At 50.4% G+C, this 24,368-nt stretch overlaps 1 protein-coding gene across 1 annotated transcript in view; it reads right to left on the reverse strand.

The window, feature by feature from the left end:
* MN1 (MN1 proto-oncogene, transcriptional regulator) overlaps nucleotides 1–17,316 on the reverse strand; it is a 29,790-nt gene extending 12,474 nt beyond the window's left edge. Inside the window, exon 1 of the mRNA XM_059485302.1 lies at nucleotides 13,887–17,316. Within this exon, the coding sequence (XP_059341285.1) occupies nucleotides 13,887–17,316 (3,430 nt within the window). The remainder of the gene's footprint in view (nucleotides 1–13,886) is intronic.
* Nucleotides 17,317–24,368: the final 7,052 nt, after the last annotated feature.

Raw genomic sequence — 24,368 nt, forward strand, 5'->3', positions numbered from 1 at the left:
AACCCTAAAACAGCTTCCAGCAGAAAAGGCCTCAGCAAGCACTTCCCAAAGCTCAACATCAGTCCTGAACAGGGAGCAGAGCAGGGAGAGTCTGGCAGCACTGCTCAGGCCCCCAAGTCAGACACCTAAACCACCATCCATCCATCCATCCATCCATCCATCCATCCATCCATCCATCCATCCATGTGATGGCACAATTACAGAGATCAATTATTTTTGTGTTCCTGCAGAAAGAGAAAATTAAAAAGTAGCAGAAAATCTCTGTAATAGTGACTTCTGGTCCAATAGGAAGCAAAAGAAGGGGTGGGGGGAAAGGGAAAATTTAAAAGTCTAAGTTCAAATTGTAAAATAAATCTGTAATTCATATCAGTTTTATAAAATTCCCAGAAAAATATAAAGTCAAAACCAGTTATTTTCTTGAGGATCTATATTCTTAAATACCTGGTTTCAACATAATCTCTTTTTTAAAGTAGTACTGGGATGGGGGATAAACTGTGAGGAACTGAAAAAGGTCTCTGCCTACCAAAAAAAAAATCATTATGCAATGACAAGAGACAATCCAGTCTATAATCAAAGACAGAATCCTGACACGTTCAAAGAGAAAATTATTGTAACAACAGTGACTTTGAAGATGAGAAGAGTTTTTTTGATTGAAACAATGGCCATCAAGATTTTTACTGTGGCAGCCAATGTTTAAATGCATCATTCAGCATGCTGAGTGCCTGCAGATACACCGAGCACCAACATAAAAAACATGAAAAAATTAAATAGTGACAACTAAGAAAGTCTCACCTAAAGCGGAACCAGGCAACACTCACACCAGGGAGCACACACTCCTACTGATGGCCATGCTTGTCCCAGGGAGTGAAGTTTTACAGAAGAGCCCATGTCCCATTAATACAAAACTTGCAACTTACAAGGCACTACACTAAAATATTCAAATTTTTGACATTTGCTTCCAGGAAGTTGCATATTCGGCTGTAAAAGTCGTGATCTGCACTCTTTGCTGAACTAGGGTGATTCACAGAAAATGAATCACAAAAGGCAAGTTTGGTGACTAAAAAAACAGCTGTTCTGTAATGCACCTAATGAGCAGTATCAGATTTGCTGCTGTTTGATTAGGAGACTATCGGAAGATGACTATAAATACCCCTTTCAAAAACAGAATCTGGATTAAGCTCAGTGTTAGGTGGATGCAAGACTCAGTCAGACTGCCTCACACCTCTCCTGTATCTCACCTTTTAGGAGAAAGCCCAAGCACAGTCCCCCTGAAGGGTAATTTGTCACAAAAATTATTCAAAAGCTGTGCAGCATCACTACCACCAAAATTTATATTTTTAACATGGAAACTTTGAGTTATATCAATCCTGTCCATTTCTCCACCATTATGAGCATTGCTTATATGTGGGAACCATTTTATTAAAACTATGGTAACACTAAACACTTTATTTAATAAAGCATTTTCTCCACTGTAACTCAGCAGTGAAAAGCAGTTTAAAGCAGAATTTATCAGTCCTACTTCTTCCACACACTTCTGTTCTCACCATTACATTAAAAACCTTCCACCAAAAATGGAACCATTAAAAAGCATGAATATATGTTTTGGTTTTCTCTTAGCTGGAATTGGCAAATCTTCCTGGGGGCATCTCCACTTCAGTTTCACAGCTACCACAGAGGATTCCCCCTTCTTTCTTTCATTAGACATTTATGTATCTTCTGCAGAAAAGGAACATATTGGAAGTGACTGAAACACTGTCTCTGTGTTTTTGCTGATGCTGTTCCAGGCCATGGCACACTTGTGCTCACCACCTGTGCCCCAGGTGTGCAACAATGAACCAGCACAGGTTAAGGCCACAGTGGGCTTGGCCCTTCTCCCTTTTTGGGTATTTCTGGCAGAAATGCCCTGGTAAGTGCCACGTTCATGTCCCCACTGTGTGGTGGCTGCTGGCCAAGCAGTGGAGCTGTGAAAGCACAGCTGGCATGCACAGCACAGTGACAGCCCAAATCCAGCTGTGACAGCAGGGTAAGGAGTACACCCTGAGATGGGACACCCACCTTGGAACCCAACATCTGCTTTCCATGGAGTGCCCAGCCCATGGAACTCAATCCCATATTTTAAAGCACTGCAGATAAAGACAGATTAATTTTGCCCTACATTTTTAAATGAAACTCTCCTGTTTTGGAAAGAATTTAATTAAGGTGAAAATATAATACAGAACTACCCATTTAAGAAGAATGTGCTATTAATTCTTAGCAGTGTATGTGGAAGGGAAAATTGCATTTTTATCTAAATGGTTTTTTCAGCATAACCCATTTCCAGTATTCCTTTACAGCTCAGTAGTGGGAACTTTTCAGTTTTCTATTTGAGCCAGACCACTGTGGAAAGCAGCCTTCACTAAGATGTCAAATACAACCCCTTAAAACTTATTCCAAGAGAAGCTCCACAAACTGGAGAAAGGCCAGAAGAGCACACCTTAAAGGATGGTTGAAAATAAAAGGAAAAAACCTCTCTCTTAAGGATGTAAGCCAAATTTTTGAAGGGGAGAGGAAAAAGGATGTGGCTTTGGGGTGGGCTTTTTTTTTTTCCTAAGGGCCAAGAAGAGTTTCGGTATTCCCTCTCTTCTTCCTTACTCGAAGCAGAAACACCTCCACTTTGATGCAGTTCCCAGTCCCAAATGCACACAAAGAGCAGAATGGGGCCATGTTATCCCTCTGAAAAAACGGACATTCTGAGCTATAACATGCACTAGTATGTTCAACCAAAACAAGTGTATGCTATGAAAGACTCATTTTATCAGCATAAACAAATGCTCATTTCTCACTACAGTTTTATACCATTTGAAACTGAATATAATCCAAACAATAATTCCAAACAGCTGATGCTGGGATCCAAGTTTCCCTGACATACTGCCATCACACAGCAAGAACAACGTCAAGTAAAAGCAAAAGCAGATTCGGAACTGACTGCTCCGAGTTCTACCCCATTTGCCTAATCTAGCACAAAGAAAAGCAACCATAAAATTGAAAGTTTTAAAAATTCTTCATTTTATCATCAAGGATCTTGTATTCAAGTGAATTTAAACCACAACAGCACAGTGGCCCTGTGTTTAAGAAACAAAGCCACCGACTTTTCAAGCACCGCAGCAGGGCTCACTGAAGAAGCTGAAGCTCTGTGTTTTCTAAGCATTGTTCATTTGACATTCTTCACCTCTATTATTTTTTTTTCCCTGCATTGCCTTTTATTAGCTTACTTCAGAAAATTAGTATAACAAAAATTTTATCTTTCAAAACAGACATTTAAAAGTGTAGCAGTTATGGAAATACAATTGGACAATGAACAGTTTTTATTCCCTCTACCTCGCCACACTCCGCACGGCAAAGCAGTAATTACAGGAATCTACTTCTGGTTTAAGCTCTACAGTAAGCTCTTTCCAAATTTAAGGCCAGCAACCAACCCTTCATTATGCTTAATAGGTAGACATAAAATGTAATTGTATCACAATCTCCCAAAGCACGTTCCCAGCTCTGAGGCTCACACGTGTCTGGCTCAAAAAAGAGACATTTTATCTGTTCTTTTTCCTTAAGAGAAACACTGCAGCACCATTGGCATCAGCCACTCGAGGAAAACTACACCAATCACTAGAGGATCTGGAAAATTGTCTGGAGTAAGACTTCATTGTGTTGTTAAAACCTCACATTTCCAAAGTGTTGTTTGTTGGTCCACAGGATGAACAGGAGCCCTGGCAGAGTCAGGACCATGGTCACCTGCCCTGGGGCACTGGGAGCAGCAAATTCCCTTCTGCCTTTCCCATTCTCACCTCAGCTAAAATAAGGAACATCAGGACACAGAACATGAACTGGATTTATCTACAGGACACACCACTTTGTCATGTAACACACAAGACAACTTTGATGCAAGGAGTTTAATAGCAAAGCTCACCTAAATCACCAGGGCTGCCCTTGAGCTTTCCCCTGTTCCCCTGCACATTTTCCAGCCACCATCCTCACACCCACCCTGCCAACAGCACAAAGAACTGGCAAATGATGGGATGAAACTTCAATAATAATCCAGAATGAAGAAATGTTTTGCCATTCTCCCTTTTTTGTGATCTGCCTCTTTCAAAGCAGCTCATGTGAGATTTGAATTTTAGTTGAGACAGCCCTTTTTTCCTCTGCCTCCAGAACTATGGCATGGCAGGGAGAGCACAGGGAGCTGGGCTGTGTGTGGTTTCTCCCAGCACAAAAAGAAAAGTATGTGCCTATATTTAGAGGTAGAGAAGGGAGCTATAGCATCCAGGAAAAAAAGAAATAAATCTTACTGATTTTATCTTCAAAAAAGCATTTGTGTTTTTCGTTTGTTTAAATCAAAAATGTGCTGCAAGTGTTTGACCCTATATCCAGCAAAAATAAAATCTGTTCTATCATAAAACACCAGCTGCTTTGAACTTTGAATAATAATACTATTTTTAAAGGGTTTCAGAATTATTGTCTCATAGATTGTGGTAGCTTTTATTACAATTACTGGGGAACTCCTTTTTTTCTTTTGTAGAATACAATCAATAGGCCCATTTATTATCATCTTCTTTTAAAACTGTATTTGGTCTGAAATTTTGGGTTACTTTTCAGACTAGGCAAAAAACATTTTTCAGCCTAATATTTAGCACCAGTAAAAATTAAAACAATTGAGTCAGATAAAAAATATCAGTATTATTAGATGCAGTTACCAGGCTGCCTGGCAGGTCTAAGAGCCATCTTTTTTCTAATTATCAGCTCAGTACCACTCCAGGAATAAGTCACACCAGGTGGTTGTGATCTACTGGGCAGCTCAGACCTGAGGTCTGGGTGCTCCTCTCCCATCACCCAGGGGAGCAGGGAGGAGAAGCCCTCCTTTGGTGATGCTTCCAACCCCAGGCACCTGGAAGAGGTGAAAACCTTGCACCAAACTACTTCTCCAACATTTAGATCTCTTCTCCTGTTGCTAAGACTGACAAACCTACTTAGAAATTGACTCACACACAGATCAGTAGTGCCATAACTGGAATTTGCGTTTATTTTTTCCACGAGAGGAGAAATGCTGCCCCGGAGAGGGCAGTACAGCCGCGCCATCCTCACCAAACAAGGAATCCACTCAGAAATTAGATCACCAGGTGGGATGAGATGCTCTCAGCCCTTCATTCCCTGCTCACACACACTTCCCAACCCAGCAGCATTCAGCACCAGTGTGCCAGCCTCTCCTAGGTACCCAAGTGCCCTCCAGTTCCACTGTGCATCCTCTGCCCAAGCCCTGGTGGCACCACCCCATGTTCCAGCACTGAACCGGCAGCTGCCCAGCCCAACAACACCTCTTTCATCTCATTTGGACAGTAAATCTTTAGCAGTGGGAACATCTCCCAGGTTTCTAAAGCACCGTGGCAATTTATGGTGCAATAAATATGATCTCAAATAAAAAATAATCCTAAAGTGGGACCTGAATATGGACTCTGCTGCGCTCTAAATCACACGCAGACCCCAATGTCGGTCAGTACGACGGCGATGCCTGGACTGCCCAAGCCATCCAGCCAGGAGCAGGAACACTGTACAGACATTCCCTCCCTGCCTGAGCCATCCAGGAGGAGCAGGAAAGCTCTGCACACATTCCCTCCCTGCCTGAGCCATCCAGGAGGAGCAGGAAAGCTCTGCACACATTCCCTCCCTGCCTGAGCCATCCAGGAGGAGCAGGAAAGCTCTGCACACATTCCCTCCCTGCCTGAGCCATCCAGGAGGAGCAGGAAAGCTCTGCACACATTCCCTCCCTGCCTGAGCCATCCAGGAGGAGCAGGAAAGCTCTGCACACATTCCCTCCCTGCCCGTTCCCACTCGCAGCCTCACCTCCAACAGCGCAGGGGAGGGAAGGCTCAGCCCCATTCCCCAGGGAGCAGCACTGCTTGCAGTGATGCACAGCTGTGCCACAGCATCCTCTGCCTCTTCTGACTGCTCTCACCTGAGACCAAAAGGCTTTTAAATGCCATTATGGAGGAATATTATACCCACCCACCCCTCCCTCCAAAAAAAAAAAAAAAAAAAAAAAAAAAAAAAAAAGTGGAAGATTTTTCTAGGAAAGAGATCCTAAAATTCTGACCAGATAATAACCCCAGCCCAACCTCCATTTCCTATGTTAATAGATCAATTTACATCTTTCTAGCAAAATGGTTTCAGGCTATATTATAAAAAAGAAAAAAAGTCATGCCTTTCTTCTGAAACTGCATTTTGGGAGAGGTTTAAGGAGGAAGGAAGGATATGACTCTTTCCAGGACTTTGTAATGTATTTGCTTCACACAGCAAATTAATATTCTCAATTTTAACTCAGGAGTACACTCTTAATTAGGGTATGAAATGTTTTAAAATTTTCTTCACTTTACAAATGGCTGCTTTTTCAATTAACTGTGCTTCCCCAGCCTCAGGATGATCTTTCTATTAGCAACAGAATGCTTTCGAGTATTTTGTGAATACTAATTCACAAAATTAATTAAATGCAGACTTAACTCTGAAAACATATATTTTACCACCAAAAAACCCTGCTGTCTTCCAACTACTGACCAATCACAGGCTTTGCTGGGATCAAGGGGATCAAGTCCTAAAGGCCCAGCAGTCAGAACTGAAGGTAGGAGGGTTAAAAGGAAAAAAAACCAAAGTTCTTCCTTTTGTATTTTAAATGCTCCAAACACAGAGGGGGATAAAAAAAGATAAATATCCCAAGGTTCACACAAAGTGGCCGCAGGAGCAGGACTGTGGCAGGCCTCTCCCATCGCTCACAGTCACAGCCAGCAGAGCCCTTCGAGCTCCCACACGTGTTGTCCGTGTTTAAACTCAAATAAACTGCAGTTATTTCAATGTAAAAAATCTATCAAAGCAGCACTTAAACATAACCAGATTTCTGCTTACCAAACCAAAAAAAGCTTTTTTTTTGACAAATGTTAAAAGCTAATAAAAAAATGTAGACCGCCCAGCGTCACGCTCGGTGGTGTTACATTAAAACACTGAACAGACACAAACAGATTTGCTGGAATTGAAAACAAACAGACACGAAGTGCCCCTCTGCAGGGTCTGGGCAGCACCTCAGCCTGCAGCCAGGACTCAGCTCCTGCTCGGGAGCTGCCCCTGATGGATGTGCATGTGTGCATCCCAGGGAGCGGCAGCGGCAGCGGGCAAGGCAAAACTTGGGAAAATGTTACTTCCAAATAGATCAGACCCACTCCTACAGAGAGGGATGAGCCCTACGTGTGAGTCAAGCATCCCAAAAGGGCACAAGCACAGAGCTAAAATACTCCCATGGCAATGCCCGTGCTGCTACAAAAAATAACCCAAGTACAAGAAAGAAACACAGAACAGTGGTGACCACGTATTTTTGCACTAGCGTGGATAGCAAATGCAACACTAAGGCACATTTCTAGACCAACGAGTCTTAAAACTTCTTACATCAACTAAGGAAAATGCATTCACCCCATCCAGATGCTTTTGTCATTTGCCAGGAGATGAGCAGAACATGAAGCCTTAGAGAAGAGGGCACTGGCAGGGAGAGGAGAAGAAGGGGTGCTGAAGAGGGGAACAGTAAAGCAGTATCATCTAAGATGTTCTCTTTGAAGTATTAAGAAATCAGCTTGTAAAAATTAATGGATTAGACCTCCAGCTGTTCAATTCTCAGCTTTAAATTTAGAAGATATTTGACTTTGGAACATTGGTATATAATCCATAAAATATATTTAAATTTGTAAAAAAAACCCCAAATCCTTTGTATTAAAAGGCCACTAATAACTCAGAATGTTTTAACTGCACCAACACAAAAGCATCTGGCAAAGGAAAAGCAGCAAACTACAAAGAATCACAGTATTTTTATATAAGCCAGTCATCTAATCACTGTGTGTAAACTGGGTCTATCTACAGAACAGCAAAAATTTGGAATCGCATTTTAAAAACTGAGAAATCTAACCAAGACCAAAAAGGTGAGGGCAGACCTTGAATTTCCTGGGTGATTCCACAGCTTCACCCATTTGATTTCCATAAGGTTCCCCATGTCCCTTACCCAAGATCTGGTGCACAGCCAGCCATGTTCCGAACAGCCCTCACTAACAGAGGCTCTCATTTAAAAACGCCTCTCAAAAAAACAAAACTACTTCTTATTTAAAAATAAACAACACAACTTGTCCAGCAAACCTTAATCGTGTGTTTTTACAGGTGCAAAGATCGTTCTTTTCAGGGGTGTAGATTTTTCAATGGAAAAGCTGGACCAGCTGGGCAGGGAGGCGATGCCGGCCGGAGCCGCGGCGCGAGGCGGCTCCACGGGCGCCTGGCGCCCACCGCCCGCGCTGCCTGCATCCAACACGCTCCAGCCCGAAACACACACGGGGACAACCTATTCTGTACCAGGGATAAAACAGGGAATGAGCCTCTGCCTCCAGTTTGACAGGTCTCTTTCAGTATTCTCAATGCGCTTGAGAAATTACGGCATGAAACGGTTTCTGGTATTTCGGTAAATTTAGCGTTTACAAAGCATACGCGTTAGGCCACCTGAAGATTCATTTTAGAACTGGCTGTGCACTTTCTGAGGAGACTCTCCTCACACTCAGATTTAACAGAAATACACGAGAAACCATTGACTGAAAATGTACAGTAATTTGTCTAGTACTAAAATTTTATATGGCCACATAAAGACATTTTACTGTACCAAAACCTTTCCCTGGTATAGAATACTACCGAGGCTGGGACTCAGCTGGTTCAAATAAAAGCAGCCTATTTAGTTTCAGGTTAGACTTTTGTTTGATGCCTTATTCTTTGTTCTACATAAGTAACAACAAATTGTATCTATAGACATTGCTAATTAATAACACTTTTTATCAAAATATTATTTGCAGTTCTACGGTTGAGCATTCCACTAGGTGATTGGTAAAAAAACAGGTATTGTACCATAAAAAGTAAGAGGAGACTGGGTGTAATACATCACAGATCAAAATAAATCTATGCTGTCATCCAAGTTCATATATAAATACTAAGTCTAATTCATTTCCTTTTACATCATACATAAATATCTGAAGCACATTCACACACCAATTTCAAGAAACATTTCCCTCAAAGTCGGTCTCATGCAGATCCTCACACCAAGTGTGTGCAAAACAACCCCATTATAATTCTCCTTGCAACTGAGTGGGCATCAGAAAATAACACCCTTTGGGGCAAGGAAGCACCAGGATAAAAACCAGATAGGGAATCTGCATTCATTCAAACACAGCTACATTATCCACTGAAATGAGAACAGGTAAATCTAGAGACCAGAAATTAACAGCCAGACAGACGGTGGATGCAAAGGCAAACACTGGCCACAGTTGTTACTGAAATGCCAATAAATTTACACATTTCCTGCACTAAATATTTTAGTATGTTACAGCAAGAGGAAATACTACTGAAAATTCTGTCCCTTGCTTTTTCTAATATATGCCATAAAGGTCGACAAGCACACTGCTACATAATGTTTATAAAACAAAGGAAAATATTTCTAAGCAGAACCATTTTCTAGTAAAAAGTATTAAAAATTATAGTCAGTCAAGGTAAACAATGGAGAATTTCTATCATCCACATGAGGCCAAGCAGGGGCAACCCTTCCAATTATATTTTTTAACAGGTTAGAAAAGTTTAAAGCATCATATTAAATCCAAATCTAATGCACACCAAACTCTCTCCCAGGATAAGCAGCAGGAGCATTCTTCCCTCCTCACTCTGATTGCTGATCCAGATGATTCAATAAAGATGTAGATTTGATATATGTGGAGTTTATTGTGTAACTTCAAGACAAAAGCAATAGCTTCTTTTTTCACTAAATTGTTAAAATTGTCTAAGTTTCAGCAGCCCAGTGAGACAAAGCAGCATCGGGAATCACAGCCCCCTCGCTGGAAAAGGCGCTGAGCTTTGCTGCTGAACTCGCTTCCACAGCGCTCACTCCAACACAGCCGCTCACAGCACAGCGCTTGCAGTGAGGGTTCAGTGCCTGAAAAACCTCACCAGAGGTCTGACTAACTCAGTCCCCGTAAACAAACACAGTCCCTTGGTAAAGCCTCTAAAAGAACTAAGCAGTATTTAAAATAAAGCAGGCAGCAGAATGCACTGGAAAGGGAAAGAAAACAAAGGCTCCCGGCCGCATCTGGACCAAATTTGACCTTTGTTAATGTATTTCGAGTAATTCACAGATGTTACACACTGCTCCAGCAAGAGGGCTGGCCTATGGGCTCATTCCAGTGACAGGTTCGGTGTAACAATGAAATATGAACAAAAACTCAGAGATGAAGGCTAACGGTGCCGCGTGGCACGTGCCCGTCAGCCCAGACTGACGAGCCCAACAGCCACAGAGCAGCAAAACATACTCCCATCCTTTCCACCTGCACAGTTCTAGGTACATACTGATGTCTTCACCTGACACTTGCAATATGGGACTTTCAAAATTTCAATTAAAACTAAAAAGCAAAACCCCACCAGCAATTAATTAGTGGGTTTCTAAAGAATACTAATACACCTTTCACTGAAGAGGAAATTGTTATGGTTCAGTCAAACCAGGAAAAGCAAAACCCCATTAAACTGACCCCGAATTTTTAAGTGAATTTGAACTGGTTGTTCTTTGTCAGCTACAGCTGTGGTGTTGGAAGTCAAGACGACCCCTCTAGACTCGGTGTTATTTATCTCTCACTCCCAGCTCAAGCTGCTAGGCAGAGGAAAACACGAAATTCTAGAAAGCATTTTCAGGGGGAAAAAACCCAAAACCTACCAGCTACCTCACATAAAACATGTTGGTACAAGAAATGATGCATCAGAGAAAACTTAGAGAAAACACATTTGAGGGCAGAGCCATGTCCAGGCAGCATTACTAACACTACATTCCGGAATGGAACGCAAACGCACGCACAGAGCTCGCGGCAGGCCAGCACCGGAGGTGTCACACCTCACAGCACCAGGGTCTGCTCCCAGGAACCCCCAGACCCACAGCTCACACAACTGCCAGACACCAGCAAATCATTTCAATGCCATTATTGGAAAAAAGGTGAGCTCCGAGGAATCTGAGCAGCCATTAAAACAACTCAAGTTGTTTCCCCCATAACCTGCGCACTAACAGAGTATTTGAGAAGTTCCTGATCCTGCTGTATTTTGGGGAGCCTGATCTCTCCTTCATGGCCAGCACTGAAGTCGGACCCTCTGCTCCTGGAGAGTGGCAGGCAGTGGACAAAGTGCCCAGCACTGCACGGAGGGGAAGCTGCCCCCCAACACCCACCTCCCCCTTCCTCCACCTCCCCGCACCTGAGGAGCCGCGGGTGCCAATCCCAGCAGCGCCACATTGAGAATAGATCCCCAACCGCTCTCACGGCAGGTGTAAATCACAAGCCCCAACAAGCCTGCACTGGGGAGAACCCTGGGTCAAATGCTGCTCTCACTAACGCTCCCCAGCCCCAAAACGGTGCCCACCTTCCAGCACAGAACGCAGAGGAGCTGCCTGAATTCGGAGGAGCGCTGTCTGGAGCCTGCGCATCCACCCGGACACTGGGTTTCTGCTGGAATAAACACCACAGTGCAAATCCCAGCCCACAGAGAAGGTTTTAAATCTCAGCCCATGACTAAAGGAAGCCTTTTCTTAAACACAGTTTCACATACTCAGGGGTATGGCAATGTTAAGTTTAATTATTTCTACTGACCGAGGTGAACAGCCTGTTTTGTCTCACCCATTGTATCTTTATCATCTCTAACAACAGTTAAAGTAAATTCTCTGTGAGTCTGTATAAATTTCCTCATCCGAGGAACCAGCCCATTCAAATCCCTCAAGTGACTAAAGCATGAACCAACCCGAGCGCCTCTGCATTGTTGTGGAACTGGTTTGCTATTTTATGTTAAGCCTCTGAAATACTAAAACATATCCTTATATAGGAACACTGATTAAATGGTTTTCCTTCCAAGTGATGAACTGTTTTAACACCAACATTGTGGTTATCGCGACCAGAAAGCAATTACTTCTTTCACTAGCTGTTACTAAGAATAGCTGTGATCAAAGTGACTGGAGGAGTGCTGTTAAAAGACGCTGCAGAAGCATCGCTCCATATGACACACACACACACAAAATATAGATCATTTTTAACCAAATTACACTTTTAATAAATGTGCTGTTCAGAATTAAATAGCTGCTCAGGATTTCTTTTAAATCACTGCTCAGGATTTCTTTTTTTCCATCCAGGAAGTGAAGATCTATAGAAGTTATTATTTCAAAATCTATTTCTAAACACAGCACGGTGTGAGATGTGTGTATGTGTGTGTGTGTGAAAGTGCACACGTAATGGTGTGCGTGTGGTGTGAGAGAACGTATGGATGTGCTTGAGCCTGCCAAGGCAGAAGTAACAGGAACTGTGATTTGTGCTAACTAGCTATTGATCCAGTCAGATCTAGATGTTGTGTACAAGAAACAATAAAAGAGAAGGGGCCAGGAAGGATGCTGTGTGCAACTCCATTTAAAAATGGAAAAGAAGGGCCCCAAACAAACCAATTTATGTCCTTGCCTGGGTGAAGCATGGAGAATGCTGATGGGCTTCCTCGGGTCTGCCGTGCATGCTAAACACTCTGCTCGAAATGAGAGTCTCCTGCGCTGGGCATTAAACATGAACAAAGAGACAAACCGTGGGGGCTAGGATTCACGCTTCAGAAAGCCAAAGCTGCAAAGCCAACCAGAACCAGGTTAGGAAACAGCCCAGTTTCCTAACCAGCTCCCTTGTAATTTCACCAACAACTTTCTTAGCAAAATTACTAAATGTGGAGGGGTGCAAAAAGTCAGTTTCTACCACCAGAGATAATGAAAACAATTTCAAACTACACTGCAGTACCAAAATATCACCTTTCCTCACACAAATAATGAGTTTATATTGTGTAAACTGCACACATGTATTTCTAGCACACCAAAACCCACCCGCCTGCCCTCAGATAGCAGGTACAGCATGTGCACCCATTGTAACAATCACACACACAGCTAGGCAGGTTGCAAAATAGGGATTTGATAAGATAAAATAGAAAGCAATTGAATCTATAATCATCCTTATCTTAAACAGCTTTTTTAATAGAGGGTTTTCCATTAAAATATTTTTTCCTAAGCCTGGGGAATTATGATGCCCTCTGGACACAAGGAAGGATCAAAAATGACAACTAATGCCAAAATTAAACATCTGTCAACTAAGCAAGTTTTACACTAACAGACCCAGAGCCTTATTTTAAACTGCCTTTCAGTTAAATCAAAAATAATTTGTTACAAGCCGTTCAGTTCAGTATCACACTACTGTGGGCTCCAAATGCAAGCAGGGGGCACCTGGACCTGAAGGGGCAGAACTACCACCAAATTCATGTTTTTGTGGTTAGGGAAAACCTCAGTCACAGTTTTGGGAAAGTGGCTGGAAGGTTAAGCTGGCACCAGGTTCTGTGGGAGCCCCTTCCTCAGCACCCCATGCCTGGTGGGACCCTGCAGGAGCCCCCCTCCTCAGAACCTCAGGCTACAGTTCCTTTCTGCAGCATCCCAGGCCCAGGAGCTCAGGTGAGGCTCACTGGGAGCCCCTCTGCTCAGCACTCCCACCTGCCTGTGCTCTAGGAGGCATGATGGGGACAGGGACGGCAGCAGCGATGCCATGGGGCAGTTGTCACCTGGGGCAGTCAGGCAGCAGGCACTTTGTCCCTGACACTGCCCCTCCCGCATTAGATCCACCAAGCATCCCAGCATCCTGCAGCTCCAGCCCAGGATGTGTATGCCCAGAGTACCAGAGCTGCAGCCTCACCATGTCCCCTTCCCTGAGCAGCCCACAACCACCCCTACCCCTGTGCCAGCACCCCTGTGGGGCATCTGATACCTTCTTTGCTGGGGTTCGGGGGCTTGGGCTTCTCCCAGGGCGCCATGGGCTTGTCCTCCTCCTGCCCCTCCATCAGGGCCTTCTCTCCAGGCAGGTACCAGGTGGAGTTGTGCTCTGCCATCAGGGAGTCCAGGTCGATGGTGCTCATGGTGCCCTTGACACCCTCCGAGCAGCAGCTGCCCAGGTCACTGTCCCCATTCTGCCCCGCACACTCCCCCTTCTTGCTCTTCAACCCCAAGGGCTGGTCTTCCGAGATGCTGAACTGCTGCCGCTGGAGCTGGATCTGTGCCTGCAGGATCTCCAGGGGGTGGATCTCATCCTGGGCCGAGGTGCTCGTGGGGGTCCGCACCTGCTCCATGCTTGGCGTGCCAGGGTGAGCGCCCGCCGTGGTGCTGAGCCCATAGCTGTCGGGGGTCGAGGTAGATGTACTGAGAAGGCCAAGGGCCAGGGGCTTCTGTCCGTTGAGAAGTGCGTGCTCCCCACGGGGCAGCTTGGGCGAGCCACCCAGCAGCGGGCTACGGGTGGGCTTGGAGGTGGCGTTGTCGGAGCTGGAGGACACCTCGTCCTCGTTGCCGTAGCTGGTGCTGACCTCGTCGGGAAAGTCCACGTGCGGGGAGCTGCCGTCTGACTTGGTCACGCTCTGGATGCCGCTGTCCAGGGAGGACATCAGGTCGGGCTGCTCCGCCAGCAACAGTTCGCTGCCCTTGCCCCAGGATGGGGAGGTCAGGGGCTTGTCATGAGGGGTGCCTCCGCCGCGCTCAGCGCCCGCAGCCCCCGGCGGGGCCCCCGCCGCCACCGGCACTGCCGGCTGCCCTGGGCTGACACCGGCTCCCCCGCCCTCGGCAGCTGAGAACTTCTCAAAAAACGTGCCGGGGCTGACGTGCCCACTGTCCCGTTTCCGGCGACCCCGACCCCGCCCGCCACCCGCCTTCCCCTCGCCACCGGGCACCGGCTCCAGCGCGTAGCCGGGCGAGAGGCTGCTCTCCGCAGGCAGCAGCGGGGCAGCGCCCGCTGCTTTGCCCGTGCCACCCCCACCTACTGGCGGCCCCGCTGGGAAGTAGTCCGGGGCAGCAGGTGGCGGGTCAGGCTCGGCCTGGCTGAGCTTGCGCTTGGCCTCGGCCGGGCTCTTCTTGTTGAAGGTGACGTTGAGGTTGGGAGCGCCCAGACTCGCGATCATGTTTTGGCAGGCAGTGGAGAGGGCAGCCAGGCAGCTCTGCCCGAAGACATTGTCCTTGCTGGCCGCCTTGCTGAAGGAGCCCAGCGAGAGGGCACCCAGCTTGCTGGCAGCGGGCCGCGGTGGGGGTGGCGGGGGAAACTCGGGCGGGGGCGGTGGGTAGGCACCTGGCGAGGCGCTGAGGGCAGGTGCAGCCCCGTGGGCCGCCGGCTGCCGCGCTGCCGCCCCAAAGGGGAAGCCAGGCTGAGCGGCGAAGTCGGCGGGGCCACGGCGCTCGGCAGGGGCACTGGGCAGTGCCACACCGCTGCCTGGTGACTGCAGCTGCGAGAGGCCACCCATTGTGGGTGTGAAGGGCGGGTGGACGCCGGGCGACGGCAGGGCCTGCGCCGGCCCCTCGCCTGCCATCCGCAAGGGCTCCTGCAGCCCCAGCCCACTGGCACCCGGCCGGAAGAGCACGGCAGGGCCGCCCGGCTGCAGGCCCAGCTCGTGGGGGGCTGCCTCGGCCGGTAGCCCGGGCGCTGCCAAGCGCCTCGGCAGCAGCTCCCCGGGCGGCGGTGGCCCTGCGAACCAGGCGCTGTCGGGGGCCAGGTGCGGCGCCGGCGCATCGAAGCTGCGGCCGCCACCAGCCTCCCGCTCGAAGGCTGGCGGGGGCAGGCTGCCGGGTGCGCCCACCTCACCATGGTGCCCCAGCTGCTGCAGACTGGGCGGCCGCAGGCGCTGCTGGCTTCGCGAGGCCATCTGCTTCATCACCAGGGCCGCGTTCTGGCGCTGCGCCAGTGCCGGGTGCTCAGGACCGCCGTGTGGCAACGGGCCCCCAAAGGCCTCAGGTGCCGGCGGGGTGAACTCGCCCGGCAGGCCAGGGTAGGCCGTCGGGGAAAGGTGACTCTCCATGGCCGGGCCGTGCATGCCGCCGCCCCAGGAGGCACAGCGCTCGACGCCAGGAGTGTTGGGGAAGTCAAACCTCGGCCTCTTGGCGACGCTCACGTAGGGGGCATCGAAGTGCTGCAGTCTTTGATTTGGTGGCTGTTGCGGAGGAGGGTGCTGCATATTAAACACGGGGTCGGTGTAGGGATGCATATTCCTGTTCTCCAGTCTGTGAATAGGGTATTCAAACTGTGCATGCTGGTTCTGCATTATGGGCCCATTGTCCTGCAGGTTGGAGTTGGGAGCGTTGGCTTCTGTTTGCTGTTGCCTAGGGATGGCTGGCGGGCAGGAGTTCTGTCTGGCCAGCAAGCCCGGCGGCTGCTGCGGTGCTTGCGGTGGTGGTGGCGGCTGCTGCTGCTGCATCAGCGGGTGCCTGGCGTTGGCCCCCGGCTCCAGACTGGCCGACATCTTCCGCGCCCCCCCGAAGCGCTCGAAGAAGACGCCGTGCTGCTGCGGCGGGTGCGCCTTGGCCACGGCCATGCCCGGAGCCCGGGGCAGGGCGGGCGCCCCCGCGAAGCTGCCGCCCGCCGGCACCTGCCGCCCGCCGCCGTAGTGCGGCAGCTGCCCCTCCGGCTCCGACGGGGAGAAGACGGGCAGCTCGAAGTGGCTGGCAGGGCCGTCGCCAGGGTAATTGTATTCCAGCGAGTCCACGCCGCCCTGCGCCGGCAGCCGCCGCGGCTCCAGGCCGTGGGGCTCGGAGGAGCCGGCCGCCGGCAGCCCGTGGAAGGAGGCAGCGCGGTTGGGGGACTGGTCGAGGGGCAGGCAGGGCGCCGGCACGGCGTGGCTGGCGGCGCCGGCGCCGTGGTGCTGGAAATCGGGCAAGGTCCCGGGGCGCTGCTGCCCGAAGCCCTCGCCGCTCTGGCCCTCGGCCATGTGCTCGTAGCCGTCGGCGAACGCCGTCTGCCCGCCCAGCGCACCGCTGTAGCCCAGAAGGCGCCCGCCGTGCACGCAGGAGGCGCCGGGGTCGGGCCCGAAGCCGCCGCCGAAGTGCGGGGGGTGCTGGTGCGGGTGGGGGGCGCCGCCGGGGCCGCCGTGCGGCTGCTGTCCGCCGAAGAAACCGTGCACGGGCGGCTGCATGCCGCCGCCGTGCAGCTCGCCGGGGCCGCGGCCCGGGAAGCCGTAGCCGTCCGCGGCCAGGCTCATGTTCATGCCCAGGAGGGGCGGCTCGCCCAGCGCTCCCAGGGCCGGGTCCGCCGGTGCCGGGCCGCCGCCGGGGAAGGCCGGCGCCTTGAAGTGCGCGCTCATGCTCAGTCCGGGCTGGCCGAAGCCCCGCTCCGCCTGCCCGCCGCTCCGGCCGCTGTTCTGCGGCTCGAACTGCTCCAGCCCGAACATCCTGCGCGGCTCCTCAGCAGGGCATGGCTGCTCCGCGCCGCTCCGCCGTCCCGCTGCCCGCCGCTCCCCGCTGCTCCGCTCCGCGCCACTCGGCCGCCCCCGCTCACATCCTGCCGCGCCGCCGGCACCGGCCGCTCGCCCGCGCTCACCCCGCCGCTCGCCGCTCGCTGCTGCCCGAGAGCCGACGGGGCGGCGCGCCGCCGCTCACAGGCTCCGGCGCCCGGGAGCTGCGCGCCGCATCGCCGGCCGGCCGTGCGCTCCCGCGGCTCGCAGCGCTCCGGCGGCGGCGGGGCCGGGGCGCGGGGCCGGGCGGGCGCTGCGAGGGCTGCGCCGCGCTCCCCGCGCGCTGCCGCGCTCTCACCCAGCGCTGGCGGAGCAGCAACAAGTTTTGCATTTCAGCGATGAATTTCAGCCATCGGGGCTGCGCCAATGAGCGCCGCGGTCCGGGGCGGGGCTGCCGTTAAGGTGGCTCCGCCGCCGGCCCCGTGCCCCGCCCGCACCGCGCCCCGCACCGCCCCCCGTGCCCGGCCGCGCCGCTGCTGCTCCCGGGGCGCACGGAGCGCGGGCGGACCGGGAGGTGCGCGGTACCGCGGGGTCCCGGAGCGGGGTCCTGAAACGGGGCGGGGGGCACTGGAGCCGGCACCAAGTGGCGGGTGTGGGGAGCCACTGCTTGCCGGGGCGAAAGCCGCCCGGCAGCCCCGAGCACGGGGGAGCAGGAGCAGACCCGCCGGCCCGCCCCGAGCCGGGCACCGCACGGAGCCTCGCGGGGAGCGGGCGCTGCGGCAGCGGGGGGAGTCATAACCCCGTTCCCCCGGAGGGACAAACACCCATCAGGCCAGGGGGCCCACAGATCGCCGGCGGGACACGGTGCTTCAGGTGCTCGCGGATGCACATGTCGATAGTTTAAAGAAATAGTAATGAATATTGCTCCCACCGAAAAAAAATGAGATCTATAAATAAGCGGCTGAAGACTGTTTGTATATGGCAGGAGAGTTTTAACGGGATTTTTTTCTGCAGGATCAGGATGCTGCGCTGTGATTAAATATTGATTTTGTGTAATTAGTTTTCATGTGAACTATCCTCCTTGCTGATAGCCTGGAGATTTCAGAACTGGCGAAGAAATGGAATTGGACGTGGAAATTATTACTTAGCGAAGTGACAAGGGGGGGAAGAGGGGGGCGCGGGGCTCGAGCTGCGGGGCGGGCACCGGGGTGGAAAACGCAGCACGCGCGGCGCGACCGCGGCACAAAGGAACCAAGGGGATGTCTCGCTCCTTGCTACGGGAACGGCGGCAACGGAGGGAGGGACTGAGGGAGAGACGAGGCCGCCAGCCCCTGCACCGCGTCCCTGCATATGGTCAGCAGTCCGGACCGGCCGGGCCCCGCACCCCGGCTCCGCTCCGTGTCAGAGGCGGCCCCGCGCCCGGGGCTCCCCCAGCGCCGCCGCCGTCGCTCTCCCTCTGCGCCTGCGTGCGCGCCGTCGGAGCGGCTCTTCCGAACGGGCACAGCGCCCCCTGGCGCCCGTCCGCGCCCCGCCGCACCCCCGCGGGGCCGAGAGCCCCGCTCTGTGCCCCGCTCTGTGCCCCCGCCGGGCGGAGAGGCCCCGCTCTGTGCCCCGCTCTGTGCCCCCGCCGGGCGGAGAGGCCCCGCTCTGTGCCCCGCTCTGTGCCCCCGCCGGGCGGAGAGCTCCGCTCCGTGCCCTGCTCCGTGTCCCTGCCCAGCGGAGAGGCCCCGCTCTGTGCCCCTCTCCGTGTCCCGGCCGGGCAGAGAGGTCCCGCTCTGTGCCCCTCTCCGTGTCCCGGCCGGGCAGAGAGGTCCCGCTCTGTGCCCCGGTTCGTGCCCGCGTCCCCCTTTCGCCCCGACGGCGGTCGTAGAGCCCCCGCTCCGGCCCACCGTCCGTGACCCCGTTCCGCCCCGGCGGCGAGCAGTGGGGCCGGACGCGGCGGGCCGGGACCCGCGAGCATTCCTGGCCGCGGCAGGGCAGGGTCGGGTGCGGGGTTTGTCGGGCGGAGTCGCCGGGAGCGGCTGCCCGGATTCGTCCTGGGGCAGCGGCGCCGCCGCCTCTCCCTTCCCCGGCCCGTCCTGCCGCGTTTCTGGGGGCCCAGGGCCGGCAGCCCACCGCCCCGGGATGCCGCCGCTCCCTCCCGAGCCTCTCCTCGCCGTGGGTACAGAACAGCCTTAACCCAGCGGCGACATCGGCCCCGGGGCTGCGCCCGCACCTCGGGTCCGTGCGCTGCATCCGCGGCTCGGCCCCGCTCCCTCCAGAGCCGCCCCAGCCTCGCTGGGGGAGTCAATCTCGCTGAAACCCCATCCCCAGCCATGGCTTGGCCCAGCTCGCCCAGCACCGCTCCTTCTGTGGACCTTGGTGGGAGCCACATGGTGTCTGTAGCTGGACAATGGCAAACGTGGAAATAATCTCGGCCGAAGCATTCTGACAGTAAAAACTGCTTGGAATGGCAAGGTCGGACACCAGCTGCGACACCCGTGGTGTGCATGAAGGAAGGTGGCTCAGCCCATTTCTAACCTGAGATGTGCTCTGGGGCTGCCAACCTGCCCCACAGCTCCTGGGGTCCAGCGCAGAACTGGGAGCACTGGTGGCAGCGTGGCCCTGGGCTAGGGTCAGGTCACCCGTGTCACAAAGGGCCACAGTCCCCAGCCAAGGGGAAGGAACCCTCTCTCAATTAGACCAAGCAATGAAAAGTGTATTTTATAAAACATATTTTTACTTTCATTCTTGGGGTTTTGGTCATCTTGGGGGAAGCAAGGAAAGGCATTATTTAAATAGTTGTAGCTGCTGGGGATTATTTTCTAAATTAACAATAGTAATTGTGCCTGCCAAATCCAAAGTTGAGGGGATTCATTTATTTCAACTCTCCAGACAATAGCACAATTTTGGGTTTCATATTGCAAGCTCTGAAAACCAAATAGTGGGACTGATGTTTAAAAAAATAATTCAAACAACATCAATTCATCAGACTTAAATCCAGCTCTTTCCACTGTGGTAGTTTAACTTGCACTTAGAAAAGTTGCTGCTCAGCAAAAAAAAAGAAAAAAAATTCCTTTTTAACAAAATGAATGCATCATACATAAAACATCACGGACCATACAATTAGTAAGCAAATGTAAGAGTTCAGCTCAGTTCATAATTATTCAGCAAACCTATTCAGAATGATTTTTTCTCCCTCCAGCAATCTACTGTGTGGGCTCATTACCACTGAAAATCTAACGAAGAAACCACCACAGAAACTGCACAAAATAAGCCCATATGCTCAAGACACTTTAGCTCAGCCAGCCCTTAGCAAGAGCCTCTTAAACCCTGACACGGAGGGAACCAACCCAAGCTCATTTCTCTGTGGAGTTTGCACTCCCAGCTCTCCAAAGGTGTCCTGTCTTTAGTGCAGCTCCAGGTACTTCATTTGCAGCCACTCCCTTGTCCCCTGTGCTGCCACCAACGCCTGCCCCGTGTCACACAGCCCGTGATGGGCTCAGTCCCTGGAGCTGAGGCTCCCAACAGCCACCTCACAAAAGAGCTGAATGGGTTTCTCCTGGCAGGGATTTCCCTTCCTAGCAGGGATATTCCGTGAGAGGAATTGTAATATTTTGAAGGACAGGTCTCCAAATCTGGCAGCTGACATTTTCAGGGAAGTTTTCAGCATTTCTGCCTGGAACAGTTTAGGGAAACTACTGTATCTCCTGTCTCTCAAACTACAGCGAAAGTGCTGGTGGGATGGATGCAGGAGGCAAATGTGGAAAATGATTACAATAAGCTTGTGAGTGCAGGGAGTGCAGATCCGGCTCCCGAGGGAGGGCATCGCTCCACAGGCGATGTGTCTGTCTGTCTGTCTGTCTGTGTGCATCTGCTCAAGCTCCTGAGAACAGAAGAGTTTTTGGGTATGGAAGGGCTCTGTTCTGGACAGGTCCCAAGGCCCAGCTGTGCCCAGAGCAGGCAGAGCTGCCCTGCACATGGTGCCTCACAGGGATTTGCTGCCAGCACAGTCACACTGCTGAGCTGAGGGGCATCAGCTAAAAAGAGACATGTAGGCACTCCCAGTGATCCCACCTCTGCCACTCCTTGTCCTTCCCTGCTCGAGTGTCTGGAGGTGACATGGTTTGTAATTGAGATTAAAGACAATTTCATCTGCAAAACCTGATTTGCATTCAGTTTCTGGGAAGTTCACCTTGCCGGTGTAAAAATTTCATGCTTAGTTTTACCAACAATGTGGTTTCTGAAAAGACTGAACCAAATCCCTTCAGACAGTTTACCGCTTCCCATTTTTAAAAATGCATAGCTGAATAAACAGAGTTAAGGGACTAATACCACCTCAGTCATTTTCCATAGGGGTAGACAGCAATTTTAGAACTTAGCCCTTCACAGGGATTTTCCTGTTTGGTTCTCCTGCAAGATTGGTTCAATTGGTTTTCGTTCCTTTACACGGCTGCAACATTAAGCTGTGTATCTTTCCTGTTTGGGTTTACAGGTTGCTCAGGTGGATCATGATATTTTCACAATATCAGTAGAGTTTTCCATTGCTGCAAACACTTTTTTTTTTTTTGCCAATTTAATATATTGCGTGCCCTTTATCCCATTTTGGTGAAAACTTTTGCAGCACATGCAGTATTTTGGTGTACATATAATGAACACCAAAAATATGTTTTGATTGAACATATAATTTGGATGACCAAAAAACAGGATAGTGCTAAAATCATACAACACTGAGAGTGTACATTAGTAAAAACATAGGAAATCCTAAAGCAATTTTTCCTGTCCATAGCACAGTCCACTGCTTGGGCTTTTATTTTTCCCCTTCAAATTCCCATCCCTAAAACACACATGTAGGATCAGGTATTGGGAAGGGGATATTTTAAAAATAAATTATTTTATATCTATCTATATATTTATATTTTTTTATATTTATATATAGCACAACAGAAATAGACCGAAGTAGTGACTTAGTTTGACTACAGGAAAAGTAGAAGTTTTATGTTTCCTAAAATAGCTCAGTGAAACATAAATAACAAAATGGCACCTCTCTGTACGGATAACCGTGTTTAACTCTCCTCAGTGTTTTATGGTGGGAGTTTGTGTGACCAACTTTGTTCTTCTGTTTTCCTAAACTTGAACCAGGTGGAAATTTATACAAGTGTGGTAGAGCAAGAACAATCTTTGAGCATCTGGAAAGTCTGGCTCACTGTGGGTGATGCCAGAAAACCACCAAAATTAATTCATTTTTCATCATCTTATAAATTGAATTACTGTGAAAGGACAGAGCCAGAGGGTGTTTTATAAAGTCCTGATGACTTAATTTCCCCAAAGTACGAGCTTCAGGAGAGCACTTGCCTTGGTGGTTCCTCTCCTCATCCTGCCATCCATCCCCTGGGATGTCACACACTGCTGTTCCATCCTGCATGGACAGCACAGGGCACAGCAAGGCCACTGGTGTGGGTTTGGAAGTCACTGGATCTCAGGAGGTCACCCCATCCCTGGGGACCAGGCTGGCTCATCCTGGAGAGCCTCCCCAGGGCTGTGTGTCTGAGCATCCCCTGCATTCCTTGGTGCCCTGTGATCGCTGCCATCCCTCCCATTCCTGCCATCAGCGCTGGCTCCAGGGCTCCCTGCCCTGACCTCCTGGCTCTGCTGGAGAACACACTGCACATCCTGGGGTGACAGATGCTCGAGTCCACAGGGCCCAGAACTCAAACCAGCAGGCAAATAAAGCTGCTCCTGTGTTTGTTATTTATCGTGTTACTTCATAAGGTCCAACAGCACAACTGCTGTTTCCTGAGCCACTGGTCAACCTCGCTCACACTCCTGACTTGTCCAAATTTAAATCAAGTGCTCCTGCCCACACACTGTAGGGAAGAGGCATCCCAAGGCAGCGAGCACCCAGTCCAGCAGCATGAATTCACCTGCCCTGCCTAAAGAATGATTTGCTCTCCAGCAGGAATTATCCAGCACTATTGGCTGCTCCTCACAGCTGGCCCTGGCCCTCGCTGTCAGCGTCGCCCAAACCTCCCCTGTCCCCGCCAGAGGCACAAAGGGTTAACGATCTCCTACTGCCCACAACCATCGCTCCTCCACCACCACGGCCCCTCAGCATCCGTACAAAGGGCCTGATTTAATCCGGGTTGCAGACGACTCACATTGTACTCGCAGCCTCGGAGTGATGTTGGGTGATCAGGTTTCCAACTAATATCCAAGGCACAGCCCGAGCGCTGAGCGGGAACAAAGGCACCTTTGTTACTGAAGAAAAAAAATCCCCTGAAGATATTAGCGGTGCAGTAGAGTTCAAACTGTTAAATGATTCAAATATTATTTAATGAATACATTTGAAATGAGGTCTCGCAACCCAGAACACTTTTTAGATCACCATTTACAAAGAGCCGCCTCTTCGCTTACTTCTTTATGAAGTTGCTGCTTTCAGATTTCAATTATGTTCATTTTGCTCCCAGCCTTTTTCAGGGACTTCCCCTGTTGGTGTAGCTCAGTTCTTTTTATGGTATAGTTTAGCCAGTGACTACTGGGTTTTCAGAAGTCCTGATAATCACATTCCATTAATTTACCTTGGACTGTGTGGGAAACAAGGGAGACAGAGCCTTGTGCAAAAGGAGCAACAGCATTAGGTGTTGTTCTAGAGGGTGCTAAAGCCAAGCTTATAAAACAGAAATTTGGTAAATAAGCATATCAAGATTTTTAGCTGGGATTGGAGAAGCTCTATAGTTCAGGTTCAACAAATACCTGAAATTTCTTGTGTGTCTTGGATATGCAATTCTAAACCAGAAAGCCATGTAATTTTAGACATAAAAATTAAATAATAAAGGTAGATGGGGTTCAGGAAAGAAACATGTCTCCAACCTGATGAATAAAGTTTTAAAATTAAATTAGGGCTTCCTGTGCTTATAGCAGTAAGAAATCCAAGGCTGCTCTGAAGCATGGACAGCAGCTATTGTCCCTAAAGGGTAACAGCAGCACATCTGGGGCTGTGCTGGTGCCTGCTGAGAGGTTTTTAAAAAATACAGCATAAGTAGCAAAAGTGGGGAAAGAGCACCAGAACA

This window comes from Ammospiza nelsoni, chromosome 18, assembly GCF_027579445.1.
Source record: "Ammospiza nelsoni isolate bAmmNel1 chromosome 18, bAmmNel1.pri, whole genome shotgun sequence".
Taxonomy (NCBI): Eukaryota; Metazoa; Chordata; class Aves; order Passeriformes; family Passerellidae; genus Ammospiza; species Ammospiza nelsoni.